General features: G+C 41.3%; 1 protein-coding gene across 1 annotated transcript in view; it reads right to left on the reverse strand.

Moving 5' to 3' along the window:
• Positions 1 to 17,530, reverse strand: part of LOC106594785 (IQ motif and SEC7 domain-containing protein 1) — a 148,510-nt gene extending 130,980 nt beyond the window's left edge. The window contains exon 1 of the mRNA XM_045692827.2: positions 17,089 to 17,530. Within this exon, the coding sequence (XP_045548783.2) occupies positions 17,089 to 17,216 (128 nt within the window). The 5' untranslated portion in view covers positions 17,217 to 17,530. The remainder of the gene's footprint in view (positions 1 to 17,088) is intronic.
• Between the last annotated feature and the right edge of the window lie 2,889 nt (positions 17,531 to 20,419).

Genomic DNA, 20,419 nt, shown 5'->3' on the forward strand with positions numbered 1-20,419 from the left:
TACACTGTAATGGTAACATATCCTAATCCCATTGTAATGGTAACATATCCTAATCACTCTACACTGTAATGGTAACATATCCTAATCACTCTACACTGTAATGGTAACATATCCTAATCACCCTACACCTATAATGGTAACATATCCTAACCACTCTACACTGTAATGGTAACATATCCTAATCACTATACACTGTAATTGTAACATATCCTATTCACACTGTAATGGAAACATATCCTAATCACTCTACACTGTAATGGTAACATATCCTAATCACAATAATGGTTACATATCCTAATGACACTGTAAAGGTAACATATCATAATCACTCTGCACTGTCATGGTAATGTATCCTAATCACTCTAAACTGTAATGGCAACATATGCTAATCACTCAACACTGTAATGGTAACATATCCTATTCACACTGTAATGGTAACATATCCTAATCACTCTACACTGTAATGGTAACATATCCTAATCACACTGTAATGGTAACATATCCTAATCACACTGTAATGGTAACGTATCCTAATCACTCTACACTGTAATGGTAACATATCCTAATCACGCTACACTGTAATGGAAACATATCATAATCATTCTACACTGTAATGGTAACATATCCTAATCACACTGTAATGGTTACATATCCTAATCACTCTAGACTGTAATGGTAACATATCATAATCACATTGTAATGGTAACATATCCTAATCACTCTACAGTGTAATGGTAACATATCCTAATCACTCTACACTGTAATGGTAACATATCCTAATCACACTGTAATGGTAACATATCCTAATCACTCAACACCGTAATCGTAAAATATCCTAATCACTCTACACTGTAATGGTAATATATCCTAATCACTATAAACTGTAATGGTAAAATATCCAAATCACATTGTAATGGTTACATTTCCTAATCACTCTACACTGTAATGGTAACATATCCTAATCACTCTACACTGTAATGGTAACATATCATAATCACTCTACACTGTAATGGTAACATATCCTAATCACTAAACACTGTAATGGTAACATATCATAATCACTCTACACTGTAATGGTAACACATCCTAATCACTGTACACTGTAATGGTAACATATCCTAATCACTGTACACTGTAATGGTAACATATCCTAATCACCCTACACCTGTAATGGTAACATATCCTAATCACTCTACACTGTAATGGTAAAATATCATAATCACTCTACACTGTAATGGTAACATATCCTAATCACACTGTAATGGTAATATATCCTAATCACTCTACACTGTAATGGTAACATATCCTAATCACTCTACACTGTAATGGTAACATATCCTAATCACTCTGTAATGGTAACGTATACTAATCACTCTACACTGTAATGGTAACGTATCCTAATCACTCTACACTGTAATGGTAACATATCCTAATCACTCTACACTGTACTGGTAACATATCCTAATCACTCTGTAATGGTAATGTATCCTAATCACTCTACACTGTAATGGTAACATATCACAATCACTCTACACTGTAATGGTAACATATCCTTATCTCTCTACACTGTAATGGTAACGTATCCTAATCACTCTACACTGTAATGGTAACATATCCTTATCACTCTACACTGTAATGGTAACATATCCTAATCCCATTGTAATGGTAACATATCCTAATCACTCTACACTGTAATGGTAACATATCCTAATCACACTGTAATGGTAACATATCCTAATCCCATTGTAATGGTAACATATCCTAATCACTCTACACTGTAATGGTAACATATCATAATCACTCTACACTGTAATGGTAACATATCCTAATCACTCTACACTGTAATGGTAACATATCCTAATCCCATTGTCATGGTAACATATCATAATCACTCTACACTGTAATGGTAACACATCCTAATCACTCTACACTGTAATGGTAACATATCCTAATCACAATGTATTGGTAACATATCCTAATCCCATTGTAATGGTAAAATATCATAATCACTCTACACTGTAATGGTAACATATCCTAATAACTCTACACTGTAATGGTAACATATCCTAATCACTCTACACTGTAATGGTAACATATCCTAATCACACTGTAATGGTAACATATCCTAATCACTCTACACTGTAATGGTAACATATCCTAATCACTCTACACTGTAATGGTAACATTTCCTAATCACTCTACACTGTAATGGTAACATATCCTAATCACTCTACACTGTAATGGTAAAATACCATAATCACTCTACACTGTAATGGTAACATATCAGAATCACACTGTAATGGTAACATATCCTAATGACTGTACACTGTAATGGTAACATATCCTAATCACTGTACACTGTAATGGTAACATATCCTAATCCCATTGTCATGGTAACATATCATAATCACTCTACACTGTAATGGTAACATATCCTAATCACTCTACACTGTAACGGTAACATATCCTAATCACACTGTAATGGTAACATATCATAATCACTCTACACTGTACTGGTAACGTATCCTAATCACTCTACACTGTAATGGTAACATATCCTAATCACTCTACACTGTAATGGTAACGTATCCTAATCACTCTACACTGTAATGGTAACATATCCTAATCACTCTACACTGTAATGGTAACATATCACAATCACTCTACACTGTAATGGTTACATATCACAATCACTCTACATTGTAATGGTAACATATCCTAATCACAATGTATTGGTAACATATCCTAATCACACTGTAATGGTAACATATCCTAAATCACTCTACACTGTAATGGTAACATATCACAATCACTCTACACTGTAATGGTAACATATCCTAATCACAATGTATTGGTAACATATCCTAATCCCATTGTAATGGTAAAATATCCTAATCACTCTACACTGTAATGGTAACATATCCTAATCACTCTACACTGTAATGGTAACATATCCTAATCACATTGTAATGGTAACATATCCTAATCACTCTACACTGTAATGGTAACATATCCTAATCACTCTACACTGTAATGGTAACATATCCTAATCACTCTACACTGTAATGGTAACATATCCTAATCACTCTACACTGTAATGGTAAAATACCATAATCACTCTACACTGTAATGGTAACGTATCCTAATCACTCTGTACTGTAATGGTAAAATATCTTAATCACTCTACACTGTAATGGTAACATATCCTTATCACTCTACACTGTAATGGTAACATATCCTAATCCCATTGTAATGGTAACATATCCTAATCACTCTACACTGTAATGGTAACATATCATAATCACTCTACACTGTAATGGTAACAAATCCTTATCACTCTACACTGTAATGGTAACATATCCTAATCACTCTACACTATAATGGTAACATATCCTAATCACCCTACACCTGTGATGGTAACATATCCTAATCACTCTACACTGTAATGGTAACATATCCTAATCACTCTGCACTGTAATGGTAACATATCCTAATCCCATTGTAATGGTAACATATCCTAATCGCACTGCACTGTAATGGTAACAAATCCTAATCCCATTGTAATGGTAACATATCCTAATCACTCTACACTGTAATGGTAACATATCTTAATCACTCTACACTGTAATGGTAACATATCCTAATCACCCTACACCTGGGTGCGGGGGCAAAAATGTTAATGACTTTGTTCATGATCAAAATGCTTTGCAGTAACCCACCCAGCCTACTGTTGTCCTCCAATGAGCAGGCAGCAGCACTGCGGCAAGGAAACAATCCCTAAAAGGAAGAAACCTTGAGTGGAACCAGATTGACGAGGACATTTGCCCTATCAGTTAGACTCTAGCTGTAAGTTACCCAGAGAGATAGTGGTCGTTGGGTATTGTCGTGTGTCTGGCTGTGTATGAGACAACTCCTCCTGCAGTACGTACAAGTCAAGAGGAGTCAAGCCCATACTATTATTGAGGAGAGAGAAGCCTTTTGAGAAACACTGTCAGTCTGTCAGTCAGTCGACAAACACACACACACACACACACACACACTAACAAATGCTGCCGGTTGGTACACTACAGTCTGTGATTAGAAAGAGAGAGATTCCTCTGTAACACTCTCTGTTATAGCCACAGGCTGCATTTCATTCAACTGGAGAGTTGCTCTCTCTCTCTCTGTATCTCCTTCCTTCTCTCTCTCTCTCTGTATCTCCTTCCTTCTCTGTCTCTCTCTCTCAATTCAATTCAATGGGCTTAATTGACAGGTAAAAAAATAAACTCAGCAAACAAAAGAAACATCCTCTCACTGTCAACTGCGTTTATTTTCAGTAAATTTAACATGTGTAAATATTTGTATGAACATAACAAGATTCAACAACTGAGACATAAACTGAACAAGTTCCACAGATATGTGACTAACAAATGGAATAATGTGTCCCTGAACAAAGGGGGGGGGGGGGTCAAAATCAAAAGTAACAGTCAGTATCTGGTGTGGCCACCAGCTGCATTAAGTACTGCAGTGCATCTCCTCCTCATGGACTGCACCAGATTTGCCAGTTCTTGCTGTGAGATGATACCCCACTCTTCCACCAAGGCACCTACAAGTTCCCGGACATTTCTGTGGGGAATGGCCCCAGCCCTCACCCTCCAATCCAACAGGTCCCAGACTAGCTCAATGGGATTGACATCCGGGCTCTTCGCTGGCCATTGCAGAACACTGACATTCCTGTCTTGCAGGAAATCACACACAGAACAAGCAGTATGGCTGGTGGCATTGTCATGCTGGAGGGTCATGTCAGGATGAGCCTGCAGGAAGGGTACCACATGAGGGAGGAGGATGTCTTCCCTGTAACGCACAGCGTTGAGATTGCTTGCAATGACAACAAGCTCGGTCCGATGATGCTGTGACACATCGCCCCAGACCATGATGGACCCTCCACCTCCAAATCGATCCCGCTCCAGAGTACAGGCCTCGGTGTAACGCTCATTCCTTCGATGATAAACGCGAATCAGACCATCACCCCTGGTGAGAAGACCGCATCTCGTCAGTGAAGAGCACTTTTGCCAGTCCTGTCTGGTCCAGCGACGGTGGGTTTGTGCCCATAGGCGACATTGTTGCCGGTGATGTCTGGTGAGGACCTGCATAACAACAGGCCTACAAGCCCTCAGTCCAGCCTCTCTCAGCCTATTGCGGACAGTCTGAGCACTGATGGAGGGATTGTGCGTTCCTGGTGTAACTCGGGCAGTTGTTGTTGCCATCCTGTACCTGTCCCGCAGGTGTGATGTTCGGATGTACCGATCCTGTGCAGGTGTTGATACACTTGGTCTGCCACTGTGAGGACAATCAGCTGTCTGTCCTGTCTCCCTGTAGCGCTGTCTTAGGCGTCTCACTGTACGGACATTGCAATTTATTGCCCTGGCCACATCTGCAGTCCTCATGCCTCCTTGCAGCATGCCTAAGGCACGTTCACGCAGCTGAGCAGGGACCTCGGGCATCTTTCTTTTGGTGTTTTTCAGAGTCAGTAGAAAGGCCTCTTTAGTGTCCTAAGTTTTCATAACTGTGACCTTAATTGCCTACCGTCTCTAAGCTGTTCGTGTCTTAACGACCGTTCCACAGGTGCATGTTCATTAATAGTTTATGGTTCATTGAACAAGCATGGGGAAACAGTGTTTAAACCCATTACAATGAAGAAGTTATTTGGATTTTTACGAATTATCTTTGAAAGACAGGGTCCTGAAAAAGGGACGTTTCCTTTTTTTTGCTGAGTTTATGTTTACATTGCCAAAGCAAGTGAAATAAACAATCAATATACATTACACTCACAAATGTTTTAAAAGAATAGTGACATTTCAAATGACATTACATGTTAATAATTAATATAGTTAATAATAATAATAACGTTATAATATTGGCTAATGTACAGTATTGTAACAATGTGCAAATAGTTGAAGTATGAAAGGGAAGATAAATAAACAGATACATATAGGCTGTATTTGTAATGGTGTTTGTGCTCCACCAGGTGCCCTTTTCTTGTGGCAACCAGAGTATGCTGAGTCGAGAGGTTGGAAATCCGGCAGCACTTCCTTTCCAACAACTCTGCTAAAAACGGCTCTGGAAAAAAAAAAAAATGGCGCTGCAAATTCACTCCATTCTTTAAAATCACAATTTAACCAAAACCCCATCTACTTTTGTGACTATCTGGACCTGCCATTTGGTTATGAAGTATTGAAACCAAACCATTTGATTTGAATGAAAAGAATTTGAAGAAACATGAAATGGTGAATGTAAGAAGAGCTCATCATTTCAAATAGGCTACATGTCATATTAAACAGCATATTAACACTCTGAATAGGATACATGTAATATTAAACAGCATATTAACACTCTGAATAGACTACATGTCATATTAAACAGCATATTAACACTCTGAATAGGATACATGTAATATTAAACAGCATATTAACACTCTGAATAGGATACATGTCAGCATGTCATATTAAACAGCATATTAACACTCTGAATAGACTACATGTCATATTAACACTCTGAATAGGCTACATGTCATATTAAACAGCACATTAACACTCTGAATAGGATACATGTCATATTAAACAGCATATTAACACTCTGAATAGGATACATGTCATATTAACACTCTGAATAGGATACATGTCATATTAAACAGCATATTAACACTCTGAATAGGATACATGTCATAGTAAACAGCATATTAACACCCTGAATAGGATACATGGAATATTAAACAGCATATTAACACTCTGAATAGGATACATGTCATATTAACACTCTGAATAGGATACATGTCATATTAAACAGCATTTTAACACTCTGAATAGGATACATGTCATATTAACACTCTGAATAGGATACATGGCATAGTAAACAGCATATTAACACTCTGAATAGGATACATGTCATATTAAACAGCATATTAACACTCTGAATAGGTAGGAGACAGACAGGGAGTCTAAGAAGAAACTAAATGAATTATTTAGGCTATATTATTTCAGTTGTTTCAAGGCTGTAGTCTACAAAGAAATACATTGTGAAGCATTAGGGAGTGAGACACAATAGGCTGTTAGGGACATAAAGCTCTCAGCATTTAAACAACATTTACTTGGATTAAATCATTATAGTCTATATGTTGTGCATATAGGCTGTGACTTACATAGAATTAAATACAAATTAAACAAAAAAGGCCTTATTAGGGTCTTTCATTACATTCTTTTTTATAGATTTTTAGAAACAGGAGTTTGGCCACTCTGGGGCTTCAGACTCATGTGATGGTACCTGGAGAGACGGCCAGTGTCTTCAGACTCGTGATGGTACCTGGAGAGACGGCCAGTCTGGGGCTTCAGACTCATGTGATGGTACCTGGAAAGATGGCCAGTCTGGGGCTTCAGACTCATGTGATGGTACCTGGAGAGCTGGCCAGCAGCAGAGAATATCCTGTCCTTGCAGAGCCACTGGGGATGATAAACACCCTTCAGGCCACTCTATCCAGGCTGGGCAGAGATGCAGAGTTGTTGTCAAATTTTTCTATAGGTTGGCCTAAAGGTTTTTAGGCGAAATGACCCGAATCAAAACGGAAATCTTCTTGAACGTGGGAATATGCCAGGCCCTATTGTCTCAAAATCAATTATGGCCTATTGTATAGATAACAGAAGAGAAATTCCCAAAACGGTTTGATCAGATTTTTTTGTTTATAAATATCTTGCTACAATGACAGACTTAATTATTATCTACCCACCTCGTTCCTTTCTTTTAGTGTGTTAGTACATCATCAGGATACGCGTCTTTTCCGATTCCATAATAATTCTTCAAGTTGTGGACACTACATCTCCCACGCTCCCTTTCTTGCTCTCGGTTCCTTTTCATCTTTGTAAGTCACCTTATTTTGCACCTGTGTGTTTTATCAGTATCTTGATGAAAATATTTAATGAACTCCATGACAGTATTTGTATTTATTATGGATCCCCATTAGTTCCTGCCAAGGCAGCAGCTACTCTTCCTGGGGTTTATTATGGATCCCCATTAGTTCCTGCCAAGGCAGCAGCTGCTCTTCCTGGGGTTTATTATGGATCCCCATTAGTTCCTGCCAAGGCAGCAGCTACTCTTCCTGGGGTTTATTATGGATCCCCATTAGTTCCTGTCAAGGCAGCAGCTACTCTTCCTGGGGTTTATTATGGATCCCCATTAGTTCCTGCCAAAGCAGCAGCTACTCTTCCTGGGGTTTATTATGGATCCCCATTAGTTGATGCCAAGGCAGCAGCTACTCTTCATGGGGTTTATTATGGATCCCCATTAGTTCCTGCCAAGGCAGCGGTTACTCCTCTTGGGGTCCAGCAATATTAAGACAGTTATATACAATTTAAAATATTACATGACATTATAGAGCCCCACCTGTTTTGAGGCCAACATTTTTTGCCAAAAAACAGGGTTGCCTGTTTTGCATGTTATTTTGGCATTACTATATGTCACATATCAGTTTGCAAACAATGTAATTTTTAAAAATAATAATTGAGTTAATAAAGCCGCAAAGAAACATGATCTCTTTTTTGCTTTCTTGAGTAACAAGCTGACCACACCTCTCGCGTCGCAAAATAAATTTACACATACACATTATTAAATCTTTGCACCCACACTGCTCAGAGTCTACGTACTTGGTTCTATTTGTGATGCTTGATGCGCTGCAAGTCCCGCCTCTCCCATCTCCTCATTGGTTTTTAGGAGTATATACCCACGTGGGTGATTGAAAGATGAACTAAGGTCAACACTCCAGTCCAGTTGGTGGTGGTAATGCACCTTAAAGTTGGTTGCCAACCGCCAGATAAAGTCCAAAGAAGAAAAAGAAGCCTGGAGGAGGAGGAGAGATGACTAGAAACGAACTCGGTTTAACGTTACCCTTTTATCTGTGGATTAATTGTCAGAGTAGAGGACCTTGTGCATTTCAGGTAAAATAACAACCCAATGTTTAAATCCCAGGACAAATTAGCTAGCAACAGCAAAGCTAGCTAGGTATTGCCATGAATGTTTAATACTTTTCGACCTGTCCCCAAATTAATTTATTTGGTTCGGAGTTGTTTTGATATTTCAACCTGCGTGTCCTGATCACGTCTGGAGTGGGTGGACAAAATCAACATGCGCGCATGCAGTCCGGTCAGCATGTAAGGCAGCTCCAAAATGCCGGTGTTTCAGCCTGGCTCAATGCTTTCTGTGGTGGTGGGGCATCCAGCGGGAAAATACAGAGCGTAGGGGTTGGTAATGTTTTCTAGTTGCGCTGTGATTGGCTCAGTGCTCTGTCACTCATGGGGACACTACGTCACTGCTAAATCTGAGGGTAGAGCTCGAAAATTCAAGCCCCTTGTGTGCTGCCATAGAGTTACATTAGAAGTGCCCATCGTCAAATCACGTTATATCTACAGTAGCTTTGATTGGACTGATCATGTCAACATCATTCTTTCAAAATCTTAGCTAGCAAGCTAGCAGTCATCCTGATGAATCAAGGCGACAATCTACTGGCAAATCTTTTTTAATCCTTGTCATATGAAGATAAACAATGAAGAGAAATTATAGATAAAACGTATCAGTTTTCATCGGCCATTCGATATAAACATTAAACAACAAGTTAGAAATTGCATATTCAACAATAAGTGATTTGGAAGGAATCAGTGACTAACTGCAAGCATTGCAAAGCAATCACTGGCCTGCTATTCAATGGAATGGGTGTGTGGGACAAGTCTGTGTTTAAGGGTCTCTTTTCCAAACTTCAAAGGATAAACATTCAACATTGGCCAGCAATCCAGCATGATTTCAGCTCAAAACAACTGTTAACTCAGAAACTGGGAAATCTGACATTGTGAGTTCAAGACAACTGGGAACTCGGAGAAATAACAAGCTCCGTCTGGGAAAATATGTTTTGAACTTTCATCCCACTCGGAATTGTAAATCGGGAACTCTGGCCTAGAGCTCTAGATCTACGACCTGAAGATCACTGCCGTCATCATGATTTCACCTCGTTTTCATGCTAAAATCGCCACTGCTTTTCACAACACATTGTGTGTGTCCTGGCAGGTCTACTACCACACAAACATCTTGTGTACATGTGTATAGAGTATCATGTGGAAGTGTAAGGGTGTGTCTGTGCCTGTGTGTGTGTGTGTGTGTCTCTTCACAGTCCCCGCTGTTCCATAAGGTAAATTTTTATGAGTTTCGTTAAAATCTGATTCTACTGCTTACATCAGTTACTTGATGTGGAATAGAGTTCCATGTAGTCATGGCTCTATGTAGTACTGTGCGCCTCCCATAGTCTGTTCTGGACTTGGGGACTGTGAAGAGACCTCTGGTGGTATGTCTTGTGGGGTATGCATGGGTGTCTGAGCTGTGCACCAGCAGTTTAAACAGACAGCTCAGTACCTTCAGCTTGTCAACACCTCTTACAAAAACAAGTAACGATGAAGTCAATCTTTCCTCCACTTTGAGCCATGAGAGATTTACATGCATATTATTAATGCTAGCTCACCGTGTACATTTGAGGGCCAGCCATGCTGCCCTGTTCTGAGACAATTGTAATTTCTGAGGTCCCTCTTTGTGACACCTGACCACACGACTGAACAGTAGTCTAGGTGCTGCAAAACTAGGGCCTGTAGGACCTGCCTTGTTGATAGTGTTGTTAAGAAGGTAGAAACTAGGGCCTGTAGGACCTGCCTTGTTGATAGTGTTGCTAAGGTAGAAACTAGGGCCTGTAGGACCTGCCCTGTTGATAGTGCTGTTAAGAAAGCAGAGTAACACTTTATTAAGGACAGACTTCACCCCATCTTACCTACTGTTGCATCAACATGTTTTGACCATGACAGTTTACAATCCAGGGTTACTCCAAGCAGTTTAGTCACCTCAACTTGCTCAATTTCCACATTATTTATTACAAGATTTAGTTGAGGTTTAGGGTTTAGTGAATGATTTGTCCCAAATACAATGATCTTAGTATTACAAATATTTCAAACTAACTTATTCCTTGCCACACACTCTGAAACTAATTGCAACTCTTTGATAAGTATTGCAAAGCCAGTGGCATGTCAATCGTAAATATTTTTAAAAGTAAGAGGCCTGGACAGCTGCCCTGGGGAATACCAGATTCTATCTGGATTTTGTAGGAGAGGCTTCAATTAAAGAACACATTTACATTTTACATTTTAGTCATTTAGCAGACGCTCTTATCCAGAGCGACTTACAGTAGTGAATGGATACATTTCATACATTTTTTCCCCCATACTGGTCCCCTGTGGGAATCGAACCCACAACCCTGGCGTTGCAAACACCATGCTCTACCAACTGAGCCACACGGGACCACCCTCTGTGTTCTGTTAGACAGGTAACTCTTTATCCGCAATATAGCAGGGGGTGTAAAGCCATAACACATACATTTTTCCAGCAGCAGACTATGATCGATAATGTCAAAAGCTGCACTGAAGTAAAACAGCTCCCATAATATTTTTTATCATCAATTTGTCTCAGCCAATCATCAGTCATTTAAGTAAGTGCCGTGCTTGTCGAATGTCCTTAAGCGTGCTGAAAGTCTGTCAATTTGTTTACAGTAAAATAGCATTGTATCTGGTCAAAATCCAAATTTTTCCAAAAGGGTTGGTAACAAGCTGATTGTTCGACTATTTGAGCCAGTAAAAGGGGGCTTTACTATTCTTAGGTAGGGAAATAACTTTTGCTTCCCTCTTCCACACTCACTTTACAGAATTCAAAATTACAATGCTTGTATTTCATAATTTGGTCCGATATACTTGGATGTGTAGGGTCAGCGTTTGTTGCTGGCATGTCATGCCTAAGTTTGCTAATCTTGCCAATTAAAAAGTCATCAAAGTAGTTGGTAATATCAGTGGGTTTTGTGATGAATGAGCCATCTGATTCAATGAATGATGGAGCTGAGTTTGCCTTGTTTCCCCAAAATTTCATTGAAAGTGCTTCAAAGATTTTTACTATCAGTCTTTATGTAATTTATCTATATTTCATAGTGTAGTTTCTTCTCATTTTTATTCAGTTTAGTCGCATGAGTTCTCAATTTGCACTGCGTTTGCCAATCGGTTGTGCAGCCTGACCTGCCATCTTTCGCCCCCCTCTCAACCATACCATTTTTTTTTTAAATTCCTCATCAATCCACGGAGATTTAACAGTTTTACAATCATTTTCTTAATGGGTGCATGCTTATTAGTAACTGGAATAAGCAATTTCAAGTGTCAATTGGTGCGTCTAGTTGCTCGTCATTACACACCACAGACCAACAACATAGGAATCACTACGAAACATATTGTATGACCTCATATACACTATATTAGGCCCAGGCTTTGGAACTTTGGTTTTCCTAGATATGGCTACTATATTCTCACTACATACGATGGTTCTGGATACTGGGGGCGGCAGGTAGCCTAGCGGTTAGAGCGTTGGACCGGAAGGTTGCAAGATCGAATCCACGAAGCTGACAAGGTAAAAATCTGTCGTTCTGTCCCTGAACAAGGCAGTTAACCCACTGTTCCTAGGCCGTCATTGAAAATAAGAGTTTGTTCGTAACTGACTTGCCTAGTTAAATAAAAGGTACAAATATAATAAAATACTGCTTTCAAGCACATTTCTGCAGCATTAGTAAATATGTGATCAATACATGTTGATGATTAAATTCCTGTGCTGTTTGTAACTACCCTGGTAGGTTGACTGATAACCTGAACCAGGTTGCAGGCACTGGTTACAGGATGAAGTTTTCTCTTGAGTGGGCAGCTTGATGAAAGCCAGTCAATATTGAAATCACCCAGAGAATATACCTCTATTGATATTACATACATTGTCAAGCACTTCACATATTATCCAGATACTGACCGTTAGCACTTGGTGGTCTATAGCAGCTTCCCACCAGAATGGGCTTTAGGTGAGGCAGATGAACCTGTAGCCATATTACTTCGACAGTATTTAACATGATTTCCCCTCTAAGCTTTACAGGAATGTGTTTCTGAATACAACACCTCCACCTTTGGCATTTCTGTCTTTTCTGTAGATTTTATAACCATGTATTTCTCCCACTGTATCATCAAAGGTATTATTTAAGTGAGTTTCAGAGATGTGATTCAACATGGCACGTCGATCCATAACATCTTACTGAGACGAGTTGGTAGACAAACTAGATTCAATGCCATAACGTGGCAACCCAACACCATACCACAATTCAACAGAACTGTGGCTGAAACTGGCCACCATAGAGAGAGGTTGAGATGAGTTTACAGCAGTGCTTCCCCTAGTAATATGTAGGCGGGAAGGACCCATCCCACTAGCTCTGTTACACTTGCGCCACTGAATGATATTTCTCTTTTAAATAGTTTTAAATTGAAGCTTTTGGGCGGGTAGAGGATGTGGGTGTGGATTTTGGAAAATAATCTAGGGGATTGTAATAATGTAAAACTATTCTAGGGGAAACAGTGGTTAACATCTGAGTACAGAGAGTGGTGGTGAGGGATAGGGAGAGAGAGAGAGAGAGAGAGAGAGAGAGAGAGAGAGAGAGAGAGAGAGAGAGAGAGAGAGTGGTGACAGGATCAGGATCATTCAGAGAAGAGGCTATTGGACAACAGAGGGAGGAGGGAGGTGGCCAAGGCTGGTGGGAGGAGGAGAGAAAGAAAGAGAGCAAGAGAAAGACAGAGAGAGAAAGAGAGAGAGAGAGAGAGAGAGACAGAGAGAGAGAGAGAGCACGAGAGAGAAAGAGAGAGAGAGAGACAGAGAGAGAGAAACAGAGAGAGGGAGAGACAGAGAGAGAAAGACAGAGAGAGAGAGAGAGAGAGAGGCTATTTGCTCATTGTTACAACACTGAACACAGACAATAATAGAAGATTTGAAATGTCTCTATTCTTTTAAAACTTTTGTGGGTGGCTGGAATCTCTTTTCTCACCGCCTGGTATAGAGGTCCTGGATGTCAGGGAGCTCGGGCCCCAGTGAGGTACTGGGCTGTCCTCACCACCTTCTGTAATGCCATGCGATCGAGGGCGGTCCTGTTACCATACCAGTCAGTGATGCAGCCAATTAAGATCGTCTCAGACGTGTAGCTGGAGAAATTTTTGAGGATTTGAGGGCCAATGCAAAACTTTTCAGCCTCCTGAGGGGGGAAGAGATGCTGTAGCGCCTTTTAGTGGACAGTTTTAAGTCCTTAGTGATTTGGACCCCCGTAACCAGCCTTTTTTGAGGCAAGGCAGGCAAGGTGAGAAAGAAAGAGGATCGTTGATCTGAGGTCTGTTTTAAAGGATTGACTCTCTCTGATAGGTCAGTGCAAATCTATAAACCAATTATTTAAGTACGAGAGACATCACACAGACACACACACACACACACTTTACAAAAGGGTATTTGAGGTCTGGGCCTGCTGGTGTAGTTAAAAAAAAAAGTGAGCACATGGCTGTTACTCACTACTGCTTATAAAATAGAGTTGACATCTCTTCATGAGTTCACCCTCTCATTTTGACACACACACACACACAGTAGATGTGACAACTCATTGGGATAATGATTTTTTTTCCTTTATATGGTAGACTAAAACGGTTGTTTGTGAAGGACACACACACACACACACACACACACACACACACACACACACACACACACACACACACACACACACACACACACACACACACACACACACACTCTCTCTCTACTAGATAGTCATTATTTTAGGATATAGTATTGTTATAACAATTGTACTTTAATAAACAATATCTTCACCTCCATATATCAGAGACATTTTATCACCTGATTCACCCTGTAATGTTTTAGGTCCACCACACAAGTGGTATTTGACATAAAATGAACGTGTGGAAGCTGTCGATTTGTAGACAAGTAAAAGATTAACACAGAAACCAATGCATCCTGTTTTAAACGTTAGAGGTCGGTCTCCTATCTCCCCAACTGTTATCCTACCTGAGAGAGGGAGTTAAAGAGGGCATATTCCAACTCACAAAACTGTAGCCTGCTCTACTGTAGGCTAATGTTACTGTATCCTGCTCTGCTGTAGGCTAATGTTACTGTAGCCTGCTCTGCTGTAGGCTAATGTTACTGTAGCCTGCTCTACTGTAGGCTAATGTTACTGTATCCTGCTCTGCTGTAGGCTAATGTTACTGTATCCTGCTCTGCTGTAGGATAATGTTACTGTAGCCTGCTCTACTGTAGGCTAATGTTACTGTAGCCTGCTCTGCTGTAGGCTAATGTTACTGTATCCTGCTCTACTGTAGGCTAATGTTACTGTACCCTGCTCTGCTGTAGGCTAGTGTTACTGTAGCCTGCTCTGCTGTAGGCTAATGTTACTGTAGCCTGCTCTACTGTAGGCTAATGTTACTGTATCCTGCTCTGCTGTAGGCTAATGTTACTGTATCCTGCTCTGCTGTAGGATAATGTTACTGTAGCCTGCTCTACTGTAGGCTAATGTTACTGTAGCCTGCTCTGCTGTAGGCTAATGTTACTGTAGCCTGCTCTACTGTAGGCTAATGTTACTGTATCCTGCTCTGCTGTAGGCTAATGTTACTGTAGCCTGCTCTGCTGTAGGCTAATGTTACTGTAGCCTGCTCTGCTGTAGGCTAATGTTACTGTAGCCTGCTCTGCTCTAGGCTAATGTTACTGTAGCCTGCTCTACTGTAGGCTAATGTTACTGTAGCCTGCTCTACTGTAGGCTAATGTTACTGTAGCCTGCTCTGCTGTAGGCTAATGTTACCGTAGCCTGCTCTGCTGTAGGCTAATGTTACTGTATCCTGCTCTACTGTAGGCTAATGTTACTGTATCCTGCTCTGGGCTAATGTTAGTGTAGCCTGCTCTGCTGTAGGCTAATGTTACTGTATCCTGCTCTACTGTAGGCTAATGTTACTGTAACCTGCTCTGCTGTAGGTTAATGTTACTGTAGGCTGCTCTACTGTAGGCTAATGTTACTGTACAGAATGGCGCCGCTCTGGGCTAATGTTACTGTACAGAATGGGATCTGCTGTAGGATAATGTTACTGTACAGAATGGGGTCTGCTGTAGGATAATGTTACTGTACAGAATGGGATCTGCTGTAGGCTAATGTTACTGTACAGAATAGGGGTCTGCTGTAGGCTAATGTTACTGTACAGAATGGAGTCTGCTGTAGGATAATGTTACTGTACAGAATGGGGTCTGCTGTAGGATAATGTTACTGTACAGAATAGGGGTCTGCTGTAGGCTAATGTTACTGTACAGAATGGGGTCTGCTGTAGGCTAATGTTACTGTACAGAATAGGGGTCTGCTGTAGAATAATGTTACTGTACAGAACGGGGTCTGCTGTAGGATAATGTTACTGTACAGAATAGGGGTCTGCTGTAGGCTAATGTTACTGTACAGAATGGGTTCTGCTGTAGGCTAATGTTACTGTACAGAATAGGGGTCTGCTGTAGGATAATGTTACTGTACAGAACGGGGTCTGCTGTAGGATAATATTACTGTACAGAATGGGGTCTGCTGTAGGATAATGTTACTGTACAGAACGGGGTCTGCTCTGGGCTAATGTTACTGTACAGAATGGAGTCTGCTGTAGGATAATGTTACTGTACAGAATCGGGGTCTGCTGAAGGCTGTTACTGTACAGAATGGAGTCTGCTGTAGGATAATGTTACTGTACAGAATGGGGGTCTGCTGAAGGCTAATGTTACTGTACAGAATGGGGTCTGCTCTAGGCTAATGTTACTGTACAGAATGGGGTCTGCTCTGGGCTAATGTTACTGTACAGAATGGGGGTCGACATTTGAGGCAGCACATCTAACAGCAGTTCAATAACAAAGCCGTTTTCTGTTGCAGTCAACAAACACCATATTGACCAACTAACTGTCAATACTATCATTTACGTTAAACATTTAATTCATTAAGCATATCACAATCATGTACCCGTTTGGAAAATACAAATATATGCAATGCTATGGAATGTAATAATCTGTTGTTGTTGTTTTCTTTTGTTTTTTTTACTGGCGAATAACAATTATTGCCGCATAATCTTTGATAAAACATCAATCTATAATACAACACAAACGCGCCCTTACCAGTATATAAGCTTGTTGTTATTTAGAATAACGGGAGTCTTGTCTGAGGCACAGTTGATACACCACATTGTTGCTAACGAACCCACGTCGGTCCTGGTGCGTAAAAACCCGTTATTCCGTCCCGTCATTCATTTGGCTCGATATCCGCACCTGGAGAGACGCGCTCCATACGCATGCTTCTGTTATTTCAGGTAGAGAGAGCATTGTTTAAACTCGGAAGAGAAAAGAGGAGAAATGTCAAGGGTCCTCAGCTCAATCTTCTCCTTTTTACACGGACCTTCAATCCTTTTCATCTATCCCCACCTCTAATTCTTAATCTTCCCTCTCTTCCCTCATTTCGTTGACTCTCCACCAAACGCGTCCGTTTCTGTCTCTCTCTCTCTCTGGTCCCTTCAGGCTGCTATCTGCCAGAGCGGAGCAGCGTGACACAGCAGTCACGGCAACAACACGACTACAAATAGTCTGATTTGGTGAACAATTTCCGGCTCCAGTCCACACGTGCAGGAAGTGAGGGTGCGTTCTTTCTATACAATTCAAGTAAATTGTTATTCTTCTTCCATTTATTAATAGATAAAAAGACAAAGACAAATACTATAGTCAAATCAAATCCAAATGTATTTGTAAACATGCAATGAATACAACAGGTGTAGGTACACATTACCATGAAATGCTTACTTACAAGCCCTTGACCAACAATGCAGTTTTAAGAAAAATGTATGTTAAGAAAATATTTATTAAAACAAACTGAAGTAAAAAAATTTAAGAAAAAAGAAGAAAAAAAAAGAAGAAAAATAACTAATAAAAGCAACAATATAATAACAGTAGCGAGACTATATACAGGGTGGTACCGGTACAGAGTCAATGTGGAGGCTATATACAGGGTGGTACCGGTACAGAGTCAATGTGGAGGCTATATACAGGGTGGTACCGGTACAGAGTCAATGTGGAGGCTATATACAGGGTGGTACCGGTACAGAGTCAATGTGGAGGCTATTTACAGGGTGGTACCGGTACAGAGTCAATGTGGAGGCTATATACAGGGTGGTACCGGTACAGAGTCAATGTGGAGGCTATATACAGGGGGTACCGGTACAGAGTCAATGTGGAGGCTATATACAGGGGGTACCAGTACAGAGTCAATGTGGAGGCTATATACAGGGTGGTACCGGTACAGAGTCAATGTGGAGGCTATATACAGGGTGGTACCGGTACAGAGTCAATGTGGAGGCTATATACAGGGTGGTACCGGTACAGAGTCAATGTGGAGGCTATATACAGGGGGTACCGGTACAGAGTCAATGTGGAGGCTATATACAGGGGGTACCAGTACAGAGTCAATGTGGAGGCTCTATACAGGGGGTACCAGTACAGAGTCAATGTGGAGGCTCTATACAGGGGGTACCGGTACAGAGTCAATGTGGAGGCTATATACAGGGGGTACCGGTACAGAGTCAATGTGGAGGCTATATACAGGGTGGTACCGGTACAGAGTCAATGTGGAGGCTATATACAGGGGGTACCGGTACAGAGTCAATGTGGAGGCTATATACAGGGGGTACCAGTACAGAGTCAATGTGGAGGCTCTATACAGGGGGTACCAGTACAGAGTCAATGTGGAGGCTCTATACAGGGGGTACCGGTACAGAGTCAATGTGGAGGCTATATACAGGGGGTACCGGTACAGAGTCAATGTGGAGGCTATATACAGGGCGGTACCGGTACAGAGTCAATGTGGAGGCTATATACAGGGGGTACCGGTACAGAGTCAATGTGGAGACTATATACAGGGGTACCAGTACAGAGTCAATGTGGAGACTATATACAGGGGGTACCGGTACAGAGTCAATGTGGAGGCCATATACAGGGGGTACCGGTACAGAGTCAATGTGGAGGCCATATACAGGGGGTACCGGTACAGAGTCAATGTGGAGGCCATATACAGGGGGTACCGGTACAGAGTCAATGCGGAGGCTATATACAGGGGGTACCGGTACAGAGTCAATGCGGAGGCTATATACAGGGGGTACCGGTACAGAGTCAATGTGGCTATATACAGGGGGTACCGGTACAGAGTCAAGGTGGGAAAGGGCACTGTGGAGTGCGACTGAGATTATGTCATCTGTGGATCTGTTGGGGCTGCATGCAAATTGAAGTGGGTCTTGGGTTTTCGGGATGTTGGTGTTGATGTGGGCCATGACCAGCCGTTCAAAGCACTTCATGGCTACAGACATGAGTGCTACGGAGCGGTAGTCCTTTAGGCAGGTTACCTTAGTGTTCTTGGGCACAGGCACTATGGTGGTCTGCTTAAAACATGTTGGTATTACAGACTCGGTCAGGGACAGGTTGAAAATGTCAGTAAAGATACTTGAAAGTTGGTCAGCGCATGCTCAGAGTACATCCATCTGGCCCTGCAACCTTGTGAAGGTTGACCTGTTTAAAGGTCTTACTCACATCGGCTACGGAGTGCGTGATAAAATAGTCATCAGGAACAGCTGATGCTCTCATGCATGCTTCAGTGTTGATTGCCTCGAAGCGAGCATAGAAGTTATTTAGCTCATCTGGTAGGCTTGTGTCATTTTGGCAGCTCGAGGCTGTGCTTCCCTAATAGAGTCCATAATAGTTTGAAAGCCCTACCACATCCGAAGAGCGTCGGAGCAGATGTAGTACGATTCAGATGTAGTACGATTCTGTATTGACACTTTGCCTGTTTGATGGTCCGTCGGAGGGCAAAGCGGGATTTCTTATAAGCGTCCTGGTTAGAGTCCCGCTCCATGAAAGCGGCAGCTCTAACCTTTAGCTCAGTGTGGATGTTGCCTGTAATCCATGGCTTCTGGTTGGGGTACGTACGTACGGTCACTGTGGGGACGAGGTCATCGATGCATTTATTGATGAAGCCAGTGTCTGATGTGGTGTACTCCTCAATGCCATTGGAAGAATCCCACAACATATTCCAGTCTGTGCTGCAAAACAGTCATGTAGTTTAGCATCTGTGTCATCTGACCACTTTCTTATTGACCGAGTCACTTGTACTTCCTGCTTTAGTTTTTGATTGTATGCAGGAATCAGGAGGTTATAATTATGGTCAGATTTGCCAAATGGAGTGCGAGGGAGAGCTTTGTACGCGTCTCTATGTGTGGAGTAAAGGTGGTCTAGAGTTTTTTGCCCTCTGGTTGAACATTTAACATGCTGGTAGAAATTCGGTCAAACTAATTTAAGTTTCCCTGCATTAAAGTCCCCGGCCACTAGGAGCGCCGCCTCTGGATGAGCATTTTCTTGTTTGCTTATGGCCTTATACAGCTCAGAGGCGGCTTAGGCCAGCATCGGTTTATGG

The sequence above is a fragment of the Salmo salar genome, chromosome 13 (genome assembly GCF_965601325.2).
Source record: "Salmo salar chromosome 13, fSalSal1, whole genome shotgun sequence".
Taxonomy (NCBI): Eukaryota; Metazoa; Chordata; class Actinopteri; order Salmoniformes; family Salmonidae; genus Salmo; species Salmo salar.